Source organism: Diabrotica undecimpunctata, chromosome 6, assembly GCF_040954645.1.
Source record: "Diabrotica undecimpunctata isolate CICGRU chromosome 6, icDiaUnde3, whole genome shotgun sequence".
Classification (NCBI taxonomy): domain Eukaryota; kingdom Metazoa; phylum Arthropoda; class Insecta; order Coleoptera; family Chrysomelidae; genus Diabrotica; species Diabrotica undecimpunctata.
Window position 1 is genome coordinate 32,800,599 of NC_092808.1, and position 25,583 is coordinate 32,826,181.

General features: G+C 33.6%; 1 protein-coding gene across 2 annotated transcripts in view; it reads left to right on the forward strand.

The window, feature by feature from the left end:
- Positions 1–25,583, forward strand: part of Pisd (phosphatidylserine decarboxylase) — a 106,548-nt gene that overhangs the window by 34,734 nt on the left and 46,231 nt on the right. The window contains exon 1 of one of the 2 annotated variants that reach the window (XM_072534579.1): positions 3,646–3,664. The exons of the other annotated variant lie outside the window; for it this stretch is intronic. Within the exon in view, the coding sequence (XP_072390680.1) occupies positions 3,663–3,664 (2 nt within the window). The 5' untranslated portion in view covers positions 3,646–3,662. Of the gene's footprint in view, positions 1–3,645; positions 3,665–25,583 lie in introns of those variants that run through there. 2 annotated transcript variants of the gene reach the window in all.

Sequence of the window (25,583 nt, forward strand, 5' to 3'; positions counted from 1 at the left end):
GATGTCTTTGAGTTTTCCATAGGCTGGAGGATCTTTATTTCGTGTCCAAAATATACAGTGCTAGTCAAAAGTCCGTCCCCCCCCCCCTCGTATCTTTTGAACGGTTATTGTTATAATAGTGAAATTTGGAGGGAGGTAATAAACAGACGTAGGCTTCTCAACTAGTCATAACAGGTGACGTAATAGTGACAGATGACGTTACAGCGCCACTGTGACAGATAATTTTAAATGGGACCTTATGGCAAGTGATACCTCGTTTGAAAGGTATTGAAAATACCTATTCAGTCATAATAATTTTGTTTGAGTTTGAGCTCATTTTGATGAATAAATTAAATAAATACTAAAATTGTAGCTTCTCATTTAATTGATAAATATTTAACAACCAGTTCTTATAGTCAGTATTCAAAATGTGCTCCATCTACTTCCTGACAGTAATGCATCCTATTTCTTAACTCTTGCCGTACTCGTTCAAATGTGTCGGGGGAAATTGCCCTACATTCTTCAACAATTCGTTGTTTCAAAATGTCAATATTGTCGGTTGCTGTAGCGTAAACTTTAGATTTCAAGTATCTGCACAGAAAAAAATCTAATGGTGTGAGGTCCAGTGACCGAGCTGGCCATTCTATCGTACCTCGTCGTCCAATCCATCTACCACGATATTCCTCATCTAGGTAACGTCTTACTGCACCATAATGGTGTGCAGGGGCACCATCTTGTTGAAACGTTATTTCCAAGTTGCCGAATTCATCTGGATTATCCTCCAGAATTTCAAGTATTAATGGTTAAATTGCATTTTGTAACATCTCCAGATACACTTCACCGGTTACGTTAGTATTGAGAAAAACAGGCCCAACTATGTGGTTTCCCAAAATACCTGGCCAAACATTTATTTTTTTTGGAAATTGAGTATGTGTTTCACGAAAGACGTGAGGATTTGTGTCACTCCAATACCTCACATTGTGTGTGTTAACATTTCCATTAAGAGAAAAAGTACTTTCGTCACTAAAACAAATTGTTTTTATGTAATTGGGCTGTTGGTTAATTTTATTGGACATATTTTCACAGAATTCTAGCCTTCGGTTGAGGTCATCATCTGAAAGTTGGTGCACAATTTTAAATTTGTATGGATGAAATTTTTTTTCAGCCAACACTCGGTGTACTGTCTTTTGACTGATTCCATAGATAGATGCAACTTGGGCTGTAGAAGAAGTAGGGTTCACTACCATTTCTGAAATTATGTTAATTTTTTTGTCGTCACTAATTGTTGGTCGACCAGATCGTTTGACATCTCGAACACTACCTGTTTGTTTAAACTTTCGAAGAAGCTTCCTTAAATAAGCTCTCGATGTAGGGCGATTGGGTTCCTCTCATTAAAAAGACGTTCCGCTGCATGGAAATTATTTCCATATTCACCAATTATTAACACAGCTGCTACTTTGTCGGCTATAGTACGTACCATTCTGCCTTTGTAAAAATTTAAACGTCTCGTTAAACAATATTTAAACTAAATATTAACTAAGAACAACTAACTAAAAACAACTTGACTAAACTTGAATTGACTAAACTAGGCAGAAACAGAAACTAAATATTCAGGTATAAACGCGTTTACAAACTAAAAGTAACTAGAGAATTGACTAAACTAAGTAGAAACAGAAACTAAATATTGAGCTATAAACGCTTTTGCAAACTAAAAACAACTAGAGAATTGACAAACGTCAAATTTTTTGACAAATAACCAAAGGCGGACGTTAGAATTTTTATTAATTAAATGTCAAACCAGAATTTTAATGTTTATTTTCTTTATTTATTCGTCAAAATCATCTTAAATCCAAACAAAATTAGAATGATTGAATAGGTATATTAAAATAATTGTAGTTTCGCATGTACAAACAATTAGAGAATTGAAAAATGTCAATTTTTTGACAAGTAACCAGTGGCGGAGGTTTTAATATTTATTAATTAAATGCGAAACTACAATTTTAGTATTTATTTAATTTATTCATCAAAATGAGCTTAAACTTAAATAAAATTAGTATGCTTAAATAGGTATTATCAATACCGTTTAAACGAGGTATCACTTGCCATAAGGTGCTATTTAAAATTATCTGTCACAGTGGCGCTATAACGTCATCTGTCACTATTACGTCACTTGTTATGACTAGTTAAGAAGCCTACGTATGTTTATTACCTCCCTCCAAATTTCACTATTATAAGTAAAACCGTTCAAAAGATACGAGGGGGGGAACGGACTTTTGACTAGCACTGTATATATTTTTCCACCAGCTCTACTTCGTTGTCTCCAATATTGATATTTCCGCTAGGTACTAGATTTGTCATGAATTTTGTTTTGGAGATGTTTATTTTAAGACCCACACTGGCACACACTAACTGAAGTTCATGTAGCATTCTACATATCTCCTTGAGGTTGTCCGAGAACAAAACTATGTCGTCTGCGAATTTCAAATTTGTTTTAATCTTCTACCGTCAATGTTCAGGCCTTCTCTTCCCAGTTAAGTTTTTTACAAGCATATTCTAGTACTGTGGTAAACAGTTTAGGCGATAAGGTATCACCCTGTCAGACTCTTCTGCCAATTGAGATATGATCCGTGTTTTTATGTAGTAGCGATATAGTTGCGTTCTTGAATGTATTATAAATTAACCTTGTATATCGATAGTCAATGCGGCGTGCTTGTAGTGCTTCCAGGATTTTGTCAAATTCTACCGTGTCAAAGGCTTTATGGACATCTACAAAAGCCAGAACGCGTGGTCGATTGTATTCGATAGTCTTTTCTATTACCGTTTTAATGCTCTGTAGGTGATCATTTATTTCAAATCCGGTACGAAATCCCGCTTGCTCTATTGGCTGGTAGAAATAAAGGTTTTTCTCAAGACGATTCGTTACTATTGTTGTAAGGAGTTTATATGAATGACTAAGAAGACTTATAGGTCTGTAGTTTTCTAATAGTTATATATTTTCAATATAGCTCTCTATCTCTATCATTTCAATTTGGTGATTCAGTTCAATGGTTCGTTGAATTCATTCGCGCGTTTTAAGTAAAGAATTATGATTAGCTTAGAATTTTTGCGAGCTCTGACATAACCGACATTGAATTAAAGTAGAAACAAGTGATTTTGAAGTCTTTACGAAACTACTGTTACAATAAGGATGTTTCGCATTATAAGATCCATTTTTTTTACAAACTCTGCCCCTTTTTTTATAAAATCCAATAGTTCATTAAATATGTAAGTAATTAAAGATAGTTTTAAGATATTAAATATCTTTAAAATTTTATCATTTTTTTTTTCAACTAAGAAAGCAACAAAGATATCCACATATAAATTTGTTGATATGTACCAGGCAGTTCTTGATCGTTGTTATTCGTAAAAATTTATCAGAATCACCATCCGGTCAATTCAGATATTTCTATTTATGAGAATTATTTACAGTTTGTGGGTAAGTGCTATTTTTTAAGACAAAAGAAAATAGCAACCGCAAACCCTGATTAGTTTATTTATTATATACGTAAGTAGCTTTTTCATTATTAATCGTGTACTAATGGGTAATATTGATTGATTGTTTCGATGTTTTTCTTTATGTTCTGTGATGATCTAGATATCCCATTAACTTAATACCTCGTGATATCCGAAATTAGTGATAACTAATGTAAGTCAATTTATATTTTATTAAAAAATAATTTATAACAGGTTTAAAGAGAAAATTATAAAGACTGGAAATTTAAAAGACATTTTTTTCAAATTTATTATACGAATTTTCAATTTTATGATGTGTAAAAAAGCAATCATTATCTGTATCGATCTTCAAATACTATATCGTCAGCCTAATGAGAAAACCTTGTACATATATCCAAAAAGATAAATATTTTAGGAGAATAAAAAAAACTTTTTCCTAAAAAATTTTACAGGGATAATTATAAAATTAAAAGATAGTTTTCTCTTAAATCGTTAGACAATGATATCTGCACAAAATGGTTTTTTAAGTTTTATATAATATATATGTTTTATATAATGTATATGTATATATAAGCGGATATGTGACAATTTCACTTCATTTTAACCCTTAACTGATATCGTCATTTTTGTACTCGTAACTGGTATCGTCGTGTCAATTCTGACCTGACATTTTATTCAAGTATAAAAAAATAACTAAATCAAATTGAAGTTTTTATATATTTATTATTATATCATTATGAAAGAATATTTTGTATATAAAGAATTGACTGCAAAAGTTTAACATATATACATGTATTATGTAAAAATAAAAAAGCAGTATATCGTCGTCTTAGAAGCCAATAAGTTTAACACACAATACCTAGTACAAACTAGAGAAATCGACGATTAAAGATTTTCGCGTGCTGGAAACCGAACATTTTTAATTATAACAAGTTAATTTTTTTCTATAGAGAGTTAAAACTTACAACATACTTTGTTTATGGTCAAACTTATCATATAATAATGTTCATAATGACATTGTTAATTCAATGTGAGAGTTTAGTATTTAGTATTATTGACCACCGACATTATTATAGGCGGGATTTGTTTTGGATTGGACATTTTCCATAGGAAGCTATTTTTTGCTGGAATCACTTCAGGATGTGCCCAATATCGATAATCATGATATGCACCAGTCGCAAACCCTGTGCTAAATTTTTTATTTAACAAAATCTGAAAAAAATTGAAAATTTCTCATTTTTTTGCTCCTATTTTCGTTGATAATTCGGAAAATATTGATCCTAGAGAAAAAATTATAACAAGTTAAAAGTTTCGTTATTCAATTTTACACAATATTTTGTTAGCTAGAAATTGAAAATTTAATGTTTATTGTTGAAAAAACAGCAATAATTGGAAAAAAAGTACAAAAAAATTAAGTTAATCCTTTAAATGTTTTCGACTTTCTAAACTTGACCTACAAGCTCCATATTCCGCCTAGATAAACCTTTTAATATGTTTAAAACGTGTGCTAAATTTTGTTAAGATCGGTCGGATAGGTTTTGCATAATAATTTTGCAACCCTTCTTCTTCTTCTTTTGGCATCATAACCCTGGATGGGTCTTTGCCTGTCTGGCTATGTCCTTCCATTCAGATCTCTCTTGTGCCCTTCTTCTCCATTGTCTTATGTTCATTGTTTTCAGGTCGTCTTCCACGTCATCCAACCATCTCGTTTTGGGCCTTCCTTTTTTTCGCCTTCCTATGGGCTTCCATTGTAACATTTTCTTTGTTGTTTTTGCATCGTTTTGTCTCTGCACATGTCCCAGCCATGACAGTCTTTGACTTTTCACAAATCTTACAATGTCATAACCTTCATTTAACTCATTAACCTCGTCGTTTCTCCTGATTCTCCATGTGCCATCTTCCTCTTGTACCGGGCCATATACTTTCCTCAGTATTTTTCTCTCGAATGTCCTGAGTTGGGCTTCATCTTTTTTCGTCATTACCCAAGTTTCACATCCATAGGTTACTACGGGTCTAATCAGTGTTCTGTAGATAGTCATTTTGGCTCTTTTGTCTAATAATTTCGATGTCATCAATCTTTTATTAGCATAGTATGTACGATTCCCGCTGGAAATACGTGCAATAATTTCGCTACTTACGGAGTTCTTCTGATTGATTTCTGTGCCGAGATATGTAAAGGCATCCACTCGTTCGATAGTATAGTTGTCCATTGTGATATTATTTTCATTGTCAGTTATTCTTTTGACTGTCATATACTTCGTTTTTGCTTCGTTTATTTTGAGACCTCTTTTTCTTGCTTCAGGATCAATTTGTTTGAACACTTCCATTAGTCGTGGCTTATTCCTACTAATGATGGCTACATCGTCTGCATATGCAGTAATTTGTACTGATTTGGTGTTTATATGGCCGGTTATATTGGTTTTTCTGATGACTGCCTCAAGAACTAGGTTGAATAGCATGGTTGATAGGGCATCTCCCTGTCTTACTCCCATGTTGATGTTAAACAAGGGAGTCAGTTCTCCATCTACTCTGACTGCGGCTTTTGAACCCTGCAATGTCATTTTTATGAGGCTGATGTATTTCTTAGGTATACCTAGATTACAAAGGTCTTCCAGCATTTTGTCTCTTTTCACACTATCAAAAGCTTGTTTAAAGTCTATATACACATTATATAGGTCTATGTCGTATTTGTAAGCTTTTTCTTGTATCGTTCTTAGTATGAATATGTTATCTGTAGTGGCTCTATTTGGTCTGAATCCATTTTGATAATCACCAATTATATTTTCGGAGTATTCTAATAATCTATTGTAGATTATACCATAAAGAATTTTGTATATTACATTTAGCAATGTAATTGGCCTATAATTCTGGCATTCCCTCTTATCTCCTTTTTTATATATTGGCTGTATGAGGCCAACTGTCCATTCCTCTGGAATTTGCTCCTTCGACCATATTAATGTTATTAGGTAATGGATTCTTTCCAATTTTGCAACCCAGCCTACTGAAAAAAAATCGAAAAATTTTCAAATTTATAGTAGGCCCTAAATAAGGCCCTCAGATAGTTGCAAATTTTTTTACACATAAAAGAAGGCTCAAACTTTCAAACGCTTTTTGTAAAATTCAAATCGGTTCACTAGGAGAGCCTAGAAATTTTTTTTAAAGTTTTAAGCATTTTTTTAGGCTTATAAACAAATTGAATAACTTTACGAGCTTTAAACATATCAATTTCAAAATTTATACACTAAAAGAACATTAAAAGACGCTTCTTTAAAAAAAAGATACATTCAGCTTACTGGTTGCCGAGATATTAAAGGTCAAAGTTGGCATACATTTGCCGTGTAACCATAAGTGATAGAGGGCTCGTTTTTAAACAAATACCCTCGTCTTGTCAAGTACTTTTTATATGAAAAGTTTTACGTAATGCGCTTTATGGCAACATCCATAAAAAAGACAAATAAAAAACCGTTTTCGCGTAAAATGTCGCTCGGAATGCATGAGAGGTGGTGGTGGGGGACATTCACTCAAAATGTGAATCGGCGAGTTCAAAATCAGCTAAACCTCGGCTATAATTGCATTACCTCGGCTTCTTGTTAACCAATTTTTCTCTTTTTTTTGAGTCGATGTCTCGGACGACAAGGATTTCAAATATCATATTTTCAAATACCATTTTTAATTGCAAAATTGGGAAATTTGCAATAAACAATTGTATGTTAAACAAGTAATTGCATTTTTTCTTCATGCATTTTTTTGAGCTTGCAATTTATACATTGAAGTAAATTGTTACTTTTAGTAAACAAATATGTATTTATAAATTGTTAATAAATAATTTAAATTGTTAAAACAAAGGCGAACGCAAAAAAAATTTTTTTTTTTTTCATAAATAAACTTTATTTTGACTCAATCTTCAATAATTTTTTTTAAAGTATTTTTCTTTTTTTGGAAGGACAAGAATCTTCAGGTCTGACCTTGACCTTCAATATCTCGGCAACCAGTAAGCCGAATGTATCGTTTTTTTTAAAGAAACGTCTTTTAATGTTCTTTAAGTGTAAAAATTTTGAAATTGATATGTTTAAAGCTCGTAAAGTTATTCAATTTGTTTATAAGCCTAAAAAATGTTTAAAACTTTAAAAAAATTTCTAGGCTCTCCTAGTGAACCGATTTGAAGTTTACAAAAAGCGTTTGAAAGGTTTACAAAAAAATTTGAAACTATCTGAGGGCCTTATTTAGGGCCTACTATAAATTTGAAAATTTGCGATTTTTTTCCAGTAGGCTGGATTGCAAAATTATTATGCAAAACCTATCCAACCGATCTTAACAAAATTTAGCATACGTTTTAAACATATTAAAAAGTTTTTCTAGGCGGAATATGGAGCTTGTAAGTCAAGTTTAGAAAGTCGAAAACATTTAAAGGATTAACTTCATTTTTTTGTACTTTTTTTCCAATTATTGCTATTTTTCAACAATAAACATTAAATTTTTAATTTCTAGCTAACGAAATATTGTGTAAAATTGAATGACGAAACTTTTAACTTCTTATAATTGTTTCTCTAGGATCAATATTTTCCGAATTATAAACGAAAATAAGAGCAAAAACATGAGAAATTTTCAATTGTTTTCAGATTTTGTTAAATAAAAAATTTAGCACAGGGTTTGCGACAAGCGCATATCGTGATTATCGATATTGGGCACATCCTGAAGGGATTCCAGCAAAAAAATAGCTTCCTATGGAAAATGTCCATTATTGTCTGAATTTCTACAGATCCCGCCTAGTCTATTAATGTAATTGGTTACTCCACTATTCGACTATACCGCATAGGTCTTTTGGCCACTACAGAAATGAACGACACGTAAAAATTGGGAATGTAGCAAACATGGTGATAATTTTTTGTTAGTGAAAATCGAGTATGTTTTTAAATCAAGTTTATTTTGATATAACTAAATTTAAAAAAAAACTAAAATTAAATCTAAGTATAGTAATTAGGTATTTTGATATAACTAAATTTAAAAAAAACTAAAATTAAATCTAAGTATAGTAACTAGGTATAACATTTCTCGTCTTCTGAATTACTGTCTGTGGGAGGTTCCTGACCTTCTTCCAAGCTGTTGAAGAATGCATGGTAAGCAGAAGGTATGCTGCCTTGCACGCATAACTGTTTCAGGTCCTTCAACTTTGAGGAATCAATCTTCAATTTTCTACTGTAGAGTTTAGCTACATCGTGTTGGTTGTTTCACCGGCGTCGATGTATTCTTAGTGATTGAAAAGTTTCCTGGCTGAGTTGTTTTTTAAAGAATATTACTTATGGATCAGATTTTCGATACTGGAACCATTTTACATGGAGCCAGTCCATGGTTACATCCTCAGCCTTAGTCTTATTAGTTATAACTTTTGTAGAGTATGATTTAAAATCTAAAAAATCGGTATGATGTAGTTCCGTTACTTTGTAGTAAGGCTGCGATAGTTTTGCCGTGCGAGCAACAGTGTACCATCCCTCCGGAGTGAATACATCGATTTTTCGACCTCTCGATTCTATCGCAGAGTGAACGCTGTCACACTCCATCTCTGAATGACCTGGCTCCATGAATTTTTGATTGATGACCTCAATAGGCAAATCCCTTACAGCACGGAGAAACATCGCAGAAACGATCGAGGATCTATTTTGACTAGTGGCGGTATCAGAGTAGAAGGTTATCTCCTTAACTTCCTGCTTTAATTCTGAAACAAGTTTCCATAGACATGTGGCAGTCTCCGAAGATCCTTTCGCACCTTCTCCTTCATGCTACATATAATTGGTTGCTTCAGAAGTTCCGAGGTTATAGATGTTAATTAAAGGTTAATTATAGGTTAATTAAATGTCTTTAATTTTCTTTTATAATATAACTGACCGATTTGTAGACTGGGAGATAGTAGAATTTTTTCCATATCCATTGTAAAAGAAATGAAGCTATGGTCAGTCTTTGCTCTTGTTTTGTCTTGTTCCTTGTGAAGTCTGGCTTCATCTTTTCTTGTTAGGTGTATATTGTATTCATCTACAATTTTATCTTTATCATTTGGGAGCATATTTTTCACCTGTGTACAGTAATCGCATTGGTCTAATTCATCAAGTTTAATTACTTTAGGAATTATCGGGATATCTCTGGAAAGCCTCGTTAGAGTTAGACGGCGTTGCATATGTGCATTAATCATTGATGTTCCCAAAGTGATCACAAATTGTCTCCGTTTCATGTCACTCTCAGTATCAGTTTGAAAAAGGATAAACGAATTTACAGAGGCAATATTCATAATAGCATACCACATCGCACATGGCCATCTTCTTGTTCTTCTACCAGTATTATATGTAGAGCATTTCTGATTCAGTCTATCTACCCCTGATTTAGTGGAATTGTAAACAAGCATGATATCAGGTCTCTTTATAATGCCATCTATCTTGTCATCATGATGCATTGAGGACAGAAGAAGTACATACTTATTTTGATTCGTTACAGAAGAAACCATTGTTTTTGATCAAGTAAAAACAAATTAAGACGAATGAAGTGCATCTTTTTTATTCGGAATTATATACGATGGAATATCTCTTTTGTTTTTACGTACCGTTCCAATATAGGTTAGTTTTTGTGTGAGCAATTGGTTTACCAGTTCAATTGAGGTAAACCAGTTATGTTTCTTCGAGTTTGCTTTACTAGTTTAATTAGAGATAATACTGATAATGTCGGAACAAACAGCTTCTGGGAATTGCGTCCTTTTCTCTCCCTTTCACCTGCATAAATAAAGGCATTTAACAAATAATGAGTCTTTGCATCACAGAAACACATCACTTTTAGACCATATTTGTTAGGTTTACTTTTTATGTAAACGCGAAAGGAACAACGATCTCTAAAACCAACGAGCATCTCAATGATAGTTAAAGAGTATCTTGATATATAACACCTTTTACAGTTTTCTGTAAACTTATTTAAAATTTCACTGATATAACGCAATGTGTCATTAAGTCTCTCATTCCTTGTAGCCGCATTGTCAAACCGTAGCCAGCAACAGAAATAAAAATCGTTTGAGTGACATCGTAGCACGTAATACGTCGCGTCCCGTGCCGTCACTTGCATATAGTCCTTCAGCATCCTCATGATTCGAATCAAAGACGGACGTGAGATATAAAAGTCCAAAGTGTGCTTTTATTTCTAAAAAGTCCATTTGCTCAACAAAAGAAGCTGTACTACCTTATGAACATGACAGATCGCTAATTTTTTCATTTGTTCATTCCACAAATATGTTTATAATATCATTATCAATTAAAAGGTTCCACAGATTATAAGGCATTTTTTCGAAACAGTCTATTGCAGCAGACTTTAAAACAGGAAGATGTATTAAAATATTATGACTTCGTGTTTTGACAGTAGTTGGTGGATTCTTTGACTATTTGTGTTTGTTTTTGCCATAAACGTACTTTGATAATTCTTGAAAACTTTCACTATATTCAGCATCACTACTTACTACTGAAAAAAGTACAGGACTGTGATCACTGATGTCTCGAATGGTCATTGTTGAAGGCCCTGGATCATCAATCTTCGTATTCTCTGGAATATGGCTTTCACACACAATATCATGTTCTGGGTTACTGTCATGTTCACTGTCTATAGTTGAGAGTAACTAATATCACCATCATCACCGTTTAAAAAAATTGCCTGTGCCGGTTCACTTGTATACCGTTTTCCATCAATAACAATCGAATCCGTGGTCGTAAAAATATATGCGTATCTGGTATCATCGGGTCAGGATGGACACCAGACAGTCGAACCACCTACTTAGAGTACTATTTATCAACTGGTATTTAACAGCTTAACGCATGTGCATGATTTGGGAGAACTCCTAAAAGATGCCGTTATTTGGCGCTTGTGCGGACAAAATACGAAGAGAAATTTATCCCGTTGGGTTCAAAATGACCTGACGATACCATGTTAAGGGTTAATACAAATGGGATTTAAGAGGTTTAAGAAAAGTTTGGAAATGAAGTTATTAATAAATACAAAATAAATTAACTATTTAATATAAGGTAAAATAAATATTAACCTTTGAAAATGACTTGTTTGAGGTCTTGGTGATAGTCATACTTAATTTGGTGACACTGCGGTCTTCCTATGCATAAAGCTCTATTATAGTGTGCGGTCTACCGATCGCAATCTGAAAATTCCTAAAGGATTTTTGCAAAATAATGAAAAGCAAGAAAATTCTTGTAGAAAAAAATATTTATCCACAAGTAATAAGCATTTGTAGGAAAATAAAAAATGTAAAATGAAAGGGAAAAATATATCCCAACTATTTACAACAAAAAATTGAAATCTAACCTAATTACAAAACGATACAGCCTAATTAAAAGAGGGTTTGTTATTTGCGCAAACCCTTCTGGGAAAAAAAGAATATGTTATTTATGTAATTGTAAAGAAACAAGTTTATTGTATATTCCTGAAAATGTTTATTGCTACTTAACAATAAACATTGTATATTATATGCTCGGATGAATGCTCGAATATATATGAACTTTACAAATTAATAAAAGGCATATATCTAGCATTTTTATTAAATCTTGCCCAATACTTTCGCTCTCAGAGCATCTTCAGGGGCATTTCGTCAAAAATGTTGGCTATCCAGCATATCAATGTATATACATTAAATACATTTACACAAAAACTAAACTAAAAACTAACACTAAACAAAGGACAAACAGGTTAAAAGTTATTTCGAAGCTACATTGGGACAACGACAGGAGAGTTAGTTTTTGTTAGTTTTTATGTAAATGTATTTAATGTATATAACATTCATTGACGTGTTGAATAGCCAACATTTTTGACGAAATGGCTTTGAAGATGCTCTAAGAGCGAAAGTACTTGGGCAAGATTTAATAAAAAACTCTGCTCGGATATCTGCCTTTTATTTGTAAAGTTAATAAACATTTTGCCTACAAACGGTTTGTTGCCGTTCATTATTGTTTGCAAAGCCATCTGAGAAAATATTATGGTGTTGATTAGTTGCACAGGTAGACCGCATCCCTTGGTAGACCGCCAGCTACAGCAGAAACGCGACGATAGACCGCATACTATAGTGGCCCAATTAATTTATATTTTTTAGAAAAATTTAGCGCGAAATTCAAATTTTTTAAAGCTTTTAAAAATTTTAAAATTTGTTTAAAATAAAACTTCCTAGAACTTTACGCCGAAAAAAATAAATAATATTTTTCGAGTATCAAATTATCTCCATGATTTTTCAGATTTTTTCAGGTATTTTTGAAATATCGCTGGAGGCTTTTATCATTATCTTAATCGGCTAGACCCTTTATCACTTTCATTGACCGATCACTATGGAATTTCCATTGTTAGAGCCTAATCTTCAAAACCTATAGCATGAAATTTCGGTTTTGAGTTTTGGCAACAAATGTGAGGCATTAGAAATGTGCTGAAAAGTTGTGAATTTAAACTTTCACATTAAAAATGATCTTCATTCTGGCTATACAAACCTGCGTGGGTCCTAGCCTCCTCAAGAATTTCTCTCCAATCATCCCTATCCATCGTCTTTCTCCGCTAAGCACGTATTCCCATATTTTTTATTCTCTTTATCGATGTTATCAAGGAACCTTGTTCTGGGTCTTCCTCTTCTCTGACTAATGGGTCTATCAAGGAGCGTCTTTCTATCTGGGTCAATTGGTTCCATCCGCATTACATGAACTGTCCACCTCAGACCTATCTTACTATGTTTTACGATATTAGGTTCCTCGTATATTCTATAAAGTTCAAAGTTGTATTGTCTACCCCACACTCCATTATCATTTACTGCTCTATAGATTCGCCTTAGTACTTTTCTTTCGAAACATCCTAACATGTTTTTATTATTTTTTGTTAGAGTCCAGGTTTCTGAACCATATGTTAGGACTGGGCGTATTATTGTTTTGTAGAGTTTTATTTTTCTATTTCTCGATATAACTGTGGATTTAAGGAGGAGATTCAGCCCAAAATAGCATCTGCTGGCCGTGCAAATTCTGAGGTTTATCTCTGCGGTAATATGTATTATTTTCAGTGTTAAGGAGCGCTCGTAGGTATACAAATTCGTTCACTGCTTCGATGACGTCGTTTTCTATAACAAGTGGTCGTAGGATTTGTGGTTGCGTGCTTATTTTCATATACTTCGTTTTGTTGGTGTTTATTATTAAACCCATTTTTGTAGCTGATTCTTTTAATGCTACATACGACTCTCGTACAGCGTTTTCTGTTATCCCAACAATATTGATATCATCAGCATAGGCCAGGAGTTGCACTGATTTATTATATATTAAACCAATGGGTATGATTTGTGACATACGTATTACTTTTTCCAAATCCAGATTGAACAGTATACAGGAGAGAGTGTCTCCCTGGCGCAGCCCGTTATTTGTTTTAAAAGGTTCAGACAGTTCCCCCTGAATTCGTACCAATTCGGTTTTGTTAAATTTACACACTGATTTGGTATTCCTAGCTAATTCATTGCTTTGAACATTTCTCTTCTATTCACAGAGTCTTAGGCTGCTTTGTAATCTATAAATATGCGATGAGTATCAATGATATATTCCAGTGTTTTTTCCAAAATTGGTTTCAGGGTTGCAATCTGATGAATTGTCTATTTACCACCTTTGAAACCAGCCTGGTATTTTCCTACTATCCGTTCTGCATATGGTGCCAGACGGTGACATAGTACTGTTGAAAATATTTTATACGCTGCATTTAGAAGCATAATTTCTCTGTGGTTAGAGCATTCAAATATATCTCCTTTTTTTGTGTGTGGTGCAAAGTATTCCAATCATTGGGGAGGGATTTCTGTGTCCATATTTCTTTTATAAGCTGCTGTAATACCATTATGGTATCATGGCCAACTTCTTTATATAGTTCAGCTAGGAGATTATCTATTCCGGGTGATTTGTTTCTGTCTAGTTTTTTAATTCCATCTTTAACTTCAAGAATCGTTAGTGGCTCTTTTGTGGTAGAAGTGGTAAACATTTTTGCATCTTTTTTTGGATCCCAAAATTGACATTTTCAGAAAAATTTAGCTTTGATTTTAGAGGTCAAATCTCTGACGACTGGACTAATAGGTAATATAATATGCACTGCTTCTATTAAGATACCTTCTAATGAAAATTGTTTTTTCTTCATTTTTCTTATTCTTCGCTTGAATTCTGATGAATTTCAGCGTCGAATTGTTTATTGTGTTTATTGCATATCCATTTCTTCCAGTTTGTTCAATTTGCATTCATTGTTTTCATTTCTTTGATCACCTTTCCAATGTTTTGTTCATTTATCCTATCTATCTATTTTTCCTTTCTGTCTTATAAAGGTCTGCCTTTTTTCTGTTTTTTGCTTCTAGTAGTACCTTAGTTAAATTATTTTAGTTTTTCCTCACCCGATGTCCTTACTAGCCCAACTGTTTCCTCTCATTTATTTATAGCAGAAGTTCTTGATATATCTGTTGTCTAATTTTTTTTTTCTGTATGTGTACACTTTTTTTTCTTTTTAGCCATCTCTTTAGGGTGTTTAATTTCCATAGTTATTGTTTTTTGTTTTTCTGTAATGTCCATACTTCACTCGCATACCTATGTAATAAATAGGACAACTATTGCGTTAAAAACTCTAAGGTAATCTTTTGTATTTCTTTCTTCTTTTCCGAATATTCTTTTAATTAATGCATAGTATTGCCTTCTATCATATTTTTGCTATATCTACGTATATCTCTTAATCTTTCCTGGGGCAAACAAATTGATGGACTGTTAATGCTAATTAAAATCTCAAGGATTTACTAACGCCATTAGTACAATATCATAATTACTGTTTTATGCTATTTACAAAAATTTAATGTGATAACGTATAAAGCCTTCAGTTATTTAAACATATCTATCGATAACTGTATTTAGGATAGTTTAAAATTTATTAAAAACCCATTATCATTTTCACAAACACCACCAGCAGCAATTTTTTGGTTGTTGAACTTGAAGAATTGTCTGACCAAGATTAAATATGCCTATAACGTATTTGGCCATTTAAAAATTTGTTATTGGGGATCTATATAGAATTATATTTTAATATGCCTCCTAATACAAAGATAATACACTTAATTTGCCAAATGCTGATTCATCTTGATACGTACATACATACATATCTTCTACATATATATATATATATATATATATATATATATATATATATATATATATATATATATATATATATATATATATATATAATTAGAAAGAAATGTGGAAAGGTTTCCTAAAAGCCATAGAAACCTCTGTAGAAAGAACCAGAACCGAAAAAAACATCATCAAGAGAAAACACTGGATGACAGACAGAACGCTGCAACTTCTCGAAGAGCGAGGGAGAATCAAATCTCTCATATATCAAAACGACAGCAACAAAAACGAATTAGCAAGGTTAAATAGAGAAATTAAAAGAGCATGTAGGGATGATAAAAATAAAGATATAAATGAACAATGTGAAGAACTAGAGAGACATGCAAACCGGTATGAATCCCATGAGCTATATAACAAAGTCCGATATCTATCCAGGGAATTTAAACCAATCTCACAAACAATAATGGATCAAAACCAACAAATTACAAATGACGAGAAAGGGATTGTGGAGGTATGGAGAAAATATTGTCAAAGTCTATATGCAGATGATCCCCAGAATGCAAATCACGACGAGTTCACTGCAGAGAGAGAACCAAACATTCTAAAGTCAGAGGTAGAAAAAGCAATCAAAAAGTTAAAAAATAGAGAATCTCCTGACGCAGACCAGATCACCGCAGAAGTTTTAAAAGAGACTGGAGATGTTGGAGTAAATATTATGCATATGATCTGCAAAAAGAGTTGGGAAACCGGAGAGCGGCCCAACGACTGGACAACATTCACTTTCATCCCTATATTCAAAAAAGGAACTCCGCTGGATTGCAGCAACTACAGAACGGTAACCCTAATATCCCATGCAAGCAAGGTTCTACTTCATTTGCTATTTTAGCTTTTCTATTGCCTCAGATATCAGAAGAACAAGCGGGATTTGTCCCAGGAAAAGGCACAAGAGAACACATCCTTAATGTCAGACAGCTCATCGAAAAAACTCGTAAATTCAATACTCCTATGCTTATGTGCTTTGTGGATTACACAAAGGCCTTCGATAAAGTCAAATGGTAGCAGCTATGGTCCATAGTAGTGGAAATGGGAACACCCCACCACTTAATTCAACTAATTAGATGTCTATATGAAAATAATAAGTGCACAGTAAAAATAAAAAACACCCATTCCGATCATTTCAGAACAGAGCCAGGTGTCAGGCAGGGATGTATAATCTCGCCAACTCTGTTTAATATCTACAGTGAACACATTATGCGAAAGGTACTAGACGGATGGAAGGGTGGAATATCGGTAGGAGGTCAAAAAATCAGTAACTTGAGATATGCTGATGACACTTTAATAATCGCGGCAAATCAAGATGAAATGGAAGACATGAGATGTCTGGAGGAGAAAAGCAAACCATATGGACTAAAGCTAAATAGGAGTAAGACAAAGATCATGATAGTACACAGAGGTCGGAATAATCCTCAAACAAAAAAAAAATGGGGGCTTTGAAGTAGTAAATAGTTTCATATACTTGGGGTCCCTAATAACAAATGACGGAGGATGTGACAGAGAGATACGTAGAAGGTTGACTATTGCTAGAACAGTTATGATGAAACTGGTAACAATTTGGAAAAATTCTAGCATAACAGTACACAAAAAACTTAGTTTGGCAAGGGCACTCATTTTTCCCATAGCCACATATGCATCCGAAACGTGGACCTTAAAGAAAGCGAATAAAAATAAACTAGACGCTTTTGAAATGTGGGTATACCGCCGATGTTAAGAATATCCTGGATTCATCATCGCACTAACGTATCAATATTAGAACAACTTAAAGTAAAGGATAGATTGCTTAAACAAATATAACGGAGATATTTGCAGTATTTTGGACACATTACTAGAAGAACAGGTACGATGGAAAAACTGATAGTCAAGGGTAGAGTTGAAGGAAAGAGACCTAGGGGAAGATCTCCAAGCCGTTGGGTAGATCAAACAAAAATATTGATTAACCAAGGGTTACATGAAGCCGAACAACTAGCCCAGGACAGGGAAGTATGGAGGGAAATCGTGAAAAAACTGTAAAGGCCTGATGGTGTCACCACATCCCAAAAGAGATTAGGACTGAGGAGCAAGATTATATATAATTAAACCTAGAGCTAAGATTAATACTATTACAGAAATAATATTAAACTTAACAGTCTTCCGGGTTGGACCGTGTCGGTTATCATTGCGCCGAGCTTTCAACATCCTCTTCGATATCTTCTTTAGAGCTTCCAAGGTCTCAGTTTCCCGAGACCCCAAACACTACTAGACCGATCACTAATCAATGCGTTACTGGTGCTGGGAATAGAGGAAGGGTCATTTATACCGTCGATGGTGACGTGGCTTGAGTGGAGGTTGGCGCGGGGGTTGGCGCGAACATTTCTTACAGTAGAATTTTGATTAACGGGTGGAGCGGAAGGTATTTCCTTTATGAGAGGTCTACAAGTCGAAGGTAACCGTATACCGTCATCTCTTTTAATGAGACAATTTAGCCTTTGTTCAATTTCTATAGCTTCTCAGATAATTCTTTAGAATTATCTGGAATCGGTTTTTAGAAGCGGATGGGAGCTATGGTTCTGGAGTTTCCAAAATCAATTTTGTGACCGGTATGAAGATTGTGTTGACCTAGAGCTGAAATTGAGTCGGAATTGCGAACAGAAACGGAACGTTCATAAATCCTATTTTGGATTCTACGATTTGTTTGCCTATATAGGATCGGGGGCAGTCTGTACAGGGAATTTCATAAACTCCGTGTTGTTCATTTTGAATGTTGTCTTTGATTGACCGGACAAAAGATGAAAGTTGAAAGACACCAAAGCATCCTTGCCATGGGGCCAAATGAGGAATGTATCATCAACATATCGTAGCCAACATGTGGGTTTGAGCATTGATCGGGTATCGAAGTCTTCCATAAAGATATTGGCAATTACTGGAGATAGTGGGGTGCCCATTGGGGCACCATTTATTTGTCTGTAGAATTGATTTTTGAAGATGAAAAAGTGTTGGATATACAATGTTTAATAAGAGGTGAGTGGTCTTGCTGGATACTGTATTTAGTTTTCAGAATATTTAGAGTTTCGTCTATAGGAATGTTCGATGAAATGAAAAGAATTTTTGACGAAGGATGAAGCATTTTCGTCGAGGGGTTGTAGAGTTTTGGCCAAGTACTTGGCCAATGGTTGTGTAGGGCAGTTGTATACACTGACAATAGTACGTAGAGGAATATCGGGTTTGTGAATTTTGGGTAGGCCATATATTCGAAGTGTTCTGGAAGACTTTTCACGAGGAATTAGAGATTGTTTATGTCAGCTGGAAGAGAGGTTTTATTGATAATGGCTTTTGTTGTTTTGTCCAGATTGGTTGTTGGATTATTAGGAATTGGTCTGTAGTCTAGAGTATTAATGAGATTTGAGAGTTTGTTGTAAGAAGAAGTGTTTGGGACTGTAAATGTAATAATATTAATCTTAGCTCTAGGTTTAATTGTACTAACCGCGGAAACCTTTCGGAATATATAGAAATTAGAATTTCAGTCATATCAGTTTAGGTTTTCGTTTTTGAGTTCTTTTAATTTTCGTTGCTTTACTTCGAAGTGTGCTTTGCCATTTAGCAGCAGTTGGGATGCTATTTGGCATTACTGCGCATAGCTGTTTTACCTCTGTGGGATGACCGTTAAATTGTAAACATAAAGTATTCCGAGCCTGCTTACCGCTGTGCGTTATGTCTATTTTACTTAGTATCGTACTCCATCGTTTTTTTTTGTAGTATCTCACCAATCTCCGCCGTAATTTCGTTAAACGGATCTTTACCGTATTCTTCCGTATATTTTGCCATTATATATTTTGCTTCGTCATTAAAACCAGATGTGTAATGGTGTTAACATCCTCTGAGTATGTAATTACAGGAGGTTGGTTTTACATTTTCTCTAGAAGCTCGATTAAGGTATTATAATTTTCGAGGATCTACTTTCGCTTCCAATTCATCAGTATATTTTTTCCAGTTGGCTTTGAAGTTAAACCTTCATTTGAAAGGTATTTTTTTGAGGGGCTTTTATAGCACTGTATACGCTTATTCACACGAGCCTATGTTGCGTTTTTGGTACAGGCTTGTATACTTTTCTAACACAATGCTTTCCTAAAGGCATGCTGGTAAAGGTGAGATCCAGGTTGTAGCCTTTCTTCCATATTTTGCTTTGGAACGAATAGGGTAGATTTGGTCGTGCAACAGTACCAGGTTGTTTTGTTCAGCCCAATCTTCCACAAGATCTCCATTCTTGATAGTTTACGTAGAGCCCAAATAGATAATATAGCTATTGAAATTCCCCAGGAAGAATATGGTTCTTGAGTTGTAAAGTTTTTTGGAGGGAAGAAGATGAAATATCTCCAAGGGGGTTTGTATACAGAGGTCACTGTACAGGCTCATATTTCGACGGTCAAAATTTCAATATCGTTATGGCACGTTTTTCAGCTAATTTTACACAGTCTCTTCTCACCAGGATGGCATTTTCATGGCTCGCACTTATGTGTTCTATAATAAGCTGCATTCCCTTAACGTTAGGTCTATGATGATGTATCACGGTCTCTGTTCAGACATTTCCTGCTTATTGCAAGTAATGCCCCGTTTATTGTCATCATCATCATTGTCATTGTATGCTCTGAGAAGAGCCGTTGATTCTTGTTACATGTTTGTTTGGATTCAGTGGTGGAAGGATTGTCCGCCCGTACTACGCCGACGTTTCCAAGAAGTACCAACGACATGTTATTTTGCTCTTATAATATAACTTGCGTGGAGGCTACTTCTCTGCTCATCAAGATTTGACCTATTTATCTAAGTGCTGCAAAAAGTGGAGTTTACCAATCCATCTTTTTGATAATATAGCTTTCTTTGTATATAAAAACTATTGAAAATGTTTACCGAAACAAGTTTAAAGTCAGAATGTAGCGTTTTATTTTTCTAGGTTTTAAAAATTTTTGTTGACACTTTACGTATAGCATTTCGTAGGCTGTGTATGAAATAACATAAAACGTCCCTTGAAAATAACCTCCTTTCCCCCAAGTACCTAATAAAAATGCATGTATTGCTGCTCAAACTTTTAATTAGTCTGGCGATCCGTAATAAAAAGAAGCATACCCCCGACTTGATCTCATTTCATAGTTTTTAAACAAAACATTCAGCCCGGCGAGGTGAATGTCCCTTCATTCACTGCTGGTCGAATTTGAGTGAGTTTAAATATTTTTTATAGACTATTTGTGTTTTTACTTCCTAAAATTCCTGCGTATTTTACATTTTCTTGAGAGTTTTATGTATTTAAATTATGATTCATTTCGTATTTAATGAAAGTTGCACCATTTTTTAATATTAAAAGAATGGTATGTGTCATTCTTTTTTGTAATAAGATGAACCAAACAGCTTTTTCTGGTTTTGAAAGATTGCAGTCTGAAGTTTTTTGTTTACAAATTTTTTGAAATTTAAGTAATAATAAAATACTTTACGTTTTAAATAATATTTTATTTCGATTTTTGTAAGGACCGCAATATATTTAGTAATAAGTTACTTGATGTGAATATGTCTCATTAGATTTTTTGAGTATTGAATGAACGTTTTTTTTTTTAAGTTTGACTAATATATCTTTTATGCAGTATATAGGTAAACATGTCAATTGTAGCAATTTTACGTATTAATTCTTCGATTTTGAATCCTTTATAAACCTCAAGTTAAGATTTATTGGAGCCCTCTATTTTGCATTTCCTAGAATTCAGTATTTCTTGTCAAACTGTAATTTATGTATTCTCTATCTATCATTCTTCTATTAGTCATATCCTTACCCACCCCAATGACGCTCTAGATTCTGAGCAACCAGTCCTTCCTAGTGTTTCTGTATACGATCGGCTTTTTACTACTTGATCTTCTTCTCTTTGACGACCTTGAGCTGATTTTTCGTTACAATAATAGATTGACATTTTATTAAATCATTGATAAAGTCATTAAAAGCGGTAAGAAAGGAAGAGGATATAGAATGAGGAAAGAAGAAATAAAGATACTCTGTTACACAAACGAAGCAATATAAGACTAAACTAAGATGAAGACAGTCTACAAAGACCTGCCCACATATTTCACACAATAGCAAAAGATAGATGTTTGACATGAATTTAATATTTAATCTCAACTCAGAAAACCGAAACAATAGTGAGCAGTAAATAATGAACGAGACGTAAATTAGAAATCGATGGCGTCAACATTGAACAAGTTATAGAAGTAGAATTCCTTGAGATTACACCACCCAGCTATGGAGTCATCAGTAAACGTGATATAGACAAAGTCAGACTACGGATAGTAAAACAGGACATAAAAAGAGTAAAGAAATTTAAGTACTTGGGATGCTGGCTAAACGATAAATTGGATACTGATCATGAGGTCAAAATTAGAATCGTAATAGCAAGGAATATGTTCTTTAAAATGAAAGCATTATTTTGCAATAGAGCCCTGAGTCTGGGTACTTCATGGCGTTCCATTAAATGGTGCGTACTGTCTGCACTATTGTACAGATGAGAAATACCATTGATTGAGACGGTATCAAATGATCGAGTGTTGGAAAGAATGAATAAAGATATGGTCCTACTCACAATTAATAGTTAAGCAAAGAAAAACAGCTTATTTTGGCCATATATTTACAAACGATAAGTATGGTTTTCTGCATTTGGCTGTTGAACGAAAGATCGAAGGAATACAGGGCGTAGGACGAAATAAGTTACCTTCGCTGCGAAAGTTACGCCAACGGTTCGTCATCAGGGAGGCCAGCCCAATTAACGATTAGCACAAGATAGAGAGGAATTTCAATTGATGGTAATCAACCTCCGATAAGAAGAGGGCAAGTGAAGAAGAAGATACAGCGAAACCTACCACCAATAATGACGTATAGAACCAATAATCGCCTCAACACAAAGGCTATTTGGAAACGAAGGAGATGAGAACACCGAGAAGAATTGCAGGAAATACGCTGAGAAACCAAAAGAGAGTGAAGACAGAAGCAAATGTAACGTACAGGGTATAAAAGAATGAAGAACAAACAGAAAAAAAAATCGGTTGCCTGTAAAGTCGGTTTTACGGGCGAAGATTTTACGTGACAACGTCTTTTTCTCGGTAGAGTATTTATTGATATGAATATTATTAAATTGCACAATAGGAACAAGGAATTGAATGAAAATAAGAATTGCACAAATTTTAACTATAGAAATATATTTTGTTTACTAAAACATTGTACATGTAAACTTAAACTTAACTAATTTCTATTTGAGTGATTTTGTTGAGGATAGGACGATGATAGGAGAAATATGAAATGAAAGGAAGTGTTTCTGCTGTAATGTGTCTTGAACGCCAAGAACGCTCGAGAAAGACAGAGACCAGTGATGTTCCGTGGAGCTTATCCAATATCGGGAGATGCCTTCGGCAAAATTCGGTAGATTTCGGTAGATCATATGCAATGACGTAAATTATATATATATATATATATATATATATATATATATATATATATATATATATATATATATATATATATATATATTATAATACAGTGCGTCCAATTAAGTGAACACCATAATGGAATTTTTTTTTAGTTTTATGACCTAAAACCTAAAATCAATCATCAATTAAATTTTTTGAGCCATATACACGAGGTTTGTCAAAAAATATGAACATAAAATTCATATTTTTTGATAAACTGCCTATATTACTAAAAAAATTTAATATCTGATGATTGTATTCTAAGTTTTAGATCATTCAGAACTTTTTAGAAAGAATAACTTTTTTCCATAAAACTAAAAATAGAAAAGTTTCCCATTATGGTGGCGACTTAATGGTTCAAAAGTTAAAGACCTTAAATAATTATGCTGAACTAATTATTAGAAATAACCATAATTCATTGAATTTTGTTTAATAAATAAAGAATCAAATTATTGGGACCAAATGCTCACATCAGCTATTATGATACAAATAAGGTTTAATAATATTTTGAGAAATAGTTATAGGTCATAATATTTACAGAAAGTTAAAACGTTCTGGTTCAAATAGATGTAACAACCATTATCTGCTAATGGATTAAGTCGGCAGTCAAAGAAAACCGACAGCACACACACCGTCATTTAGCTAATAATTTATCACTTGATACTTGAGATTCTTTGAGAATTGAAGAGACGTGTGTGAATGATTATGATTACGGAATGATGTTTATACAATATGTTATTATTAGGTATAAAATTACGAACTTGAATCTCGGGGTATTTCGCTTTCTTTGCATCTTTGCAAATATATTTTTAAACACTATAGGGAAGTATCAAATGAATTTTAATACAAACGTATTAAAAATACCAAGTATTAGGTTACACTGAAAAGTTTTTTGATGGTAACAGAAATAAAAAGATAAATTGTATTATCCGAATTTATTTTCAAGTCATTGTGATATTTGTTTTAAAATTAGGTAGATTCAAGGGGCAGTTCGGTAGATCGGTAGATAGGAATCAAATTCGGTAGATCTACCGAAAAATCAGTAGACGGAACAACACTGACAGAGACACAAGCACGGAAGCACGCACCGATTCAACGCGCCTAATTCTCTAGTGCTGCGCGCGCAGCGGACCGATCATGTTTGAGTGGGAGAGAGACGCAAGGCATTCGCCGGTCCGGCGGGCCTCTCTCTCGTTCGGTGACTCACTGTAACAGACGTGAGCGGGCGTTACACTTTTTCATGAATGACTCCGAGCCACAACCTAATTTAAGACGTTGTCACGTCAATAATGGAATAATCACATAGAAAAATGGAGGAGGTCAGAGTCAAAGAGCAAAAGATAAATCACCAAACGGTACAAAAAGTATCGGTGGACCGCACAAAAAATGGAGCGACAACCTTTCATAGAGGTGTCATTTCACATTCGCCAATGAACAAGCAGAATTGTTTATAGTTAAAAAGTTTTTACACATATGCACTTTATTTTACTATATCAATTTGTACATTTAGTCGAAAATGCAATAATAATATTTTGTAAAATTATCGAAATGATTTTAAACTCAATGGTACTTTTATCACTAACAAATAAATCATCAAAAATACAGTATTTTTGTTATTTAAAATAATAAAAAAGTAAACATCTAACCATCAATAATATCGTTTTTGAAATATCAAAAATCCAAACAAAACATCACGAAGAGAGCGCGTGAAACCGATCTGCTCCAAATTTTGTATTGGCCAGACAATCGCAAAATTTATGGTTTATAACCATGAAATTTAAATATGACGGGTAAATCCTATATTCTGACTATTTACGACTGTAGGTTTGTTTTAAAGATTACCGAATATTTGTTCTACCACATTAATAAACAAAGTGAAAATGTGATAATAAGACTTCTAACGGGAGTATTCCAAGAAAAAGTGCTGTAAACATTAACATATTTAGCAATTAGGTCAAGATGTTCACTATTTTTTAAGATAAATACTGGGTAGTAATAGGCACGGATTTTAATCATTTTTATTTTATTAAATTTATAAATTATCTACAAAAACTTTGTGATCCGTTCCCCCTTCTACAAAATAACACGCATTTTTGCTATTTCTAGCACTCTGCACCTTGAACTGTATTATTTGTGTAGCTTCGGAATCTGTTTTCTTGTGGTATGGTTAAGTTAAATATTGTTTTTTATGGAATTAAACCACAATTAAGTGTAATAAAAATTACATTTTACATTTACTTTGACGTTTTGATTGTCAATGCGGAAATCATTGCCAAAAATTGTATAAATTGATTATTAAATTAATAATCATATACATTGTTAAATTTTTAGATTTGACCTGTAAACCAATTGCACAATTGATTTACTTGGCCTCAATCTTGTAGGTAAATAGCAATATTTTGGATGAAATTCTGAGAGGTGACGTTATAACCTCAATCAGACGGTACA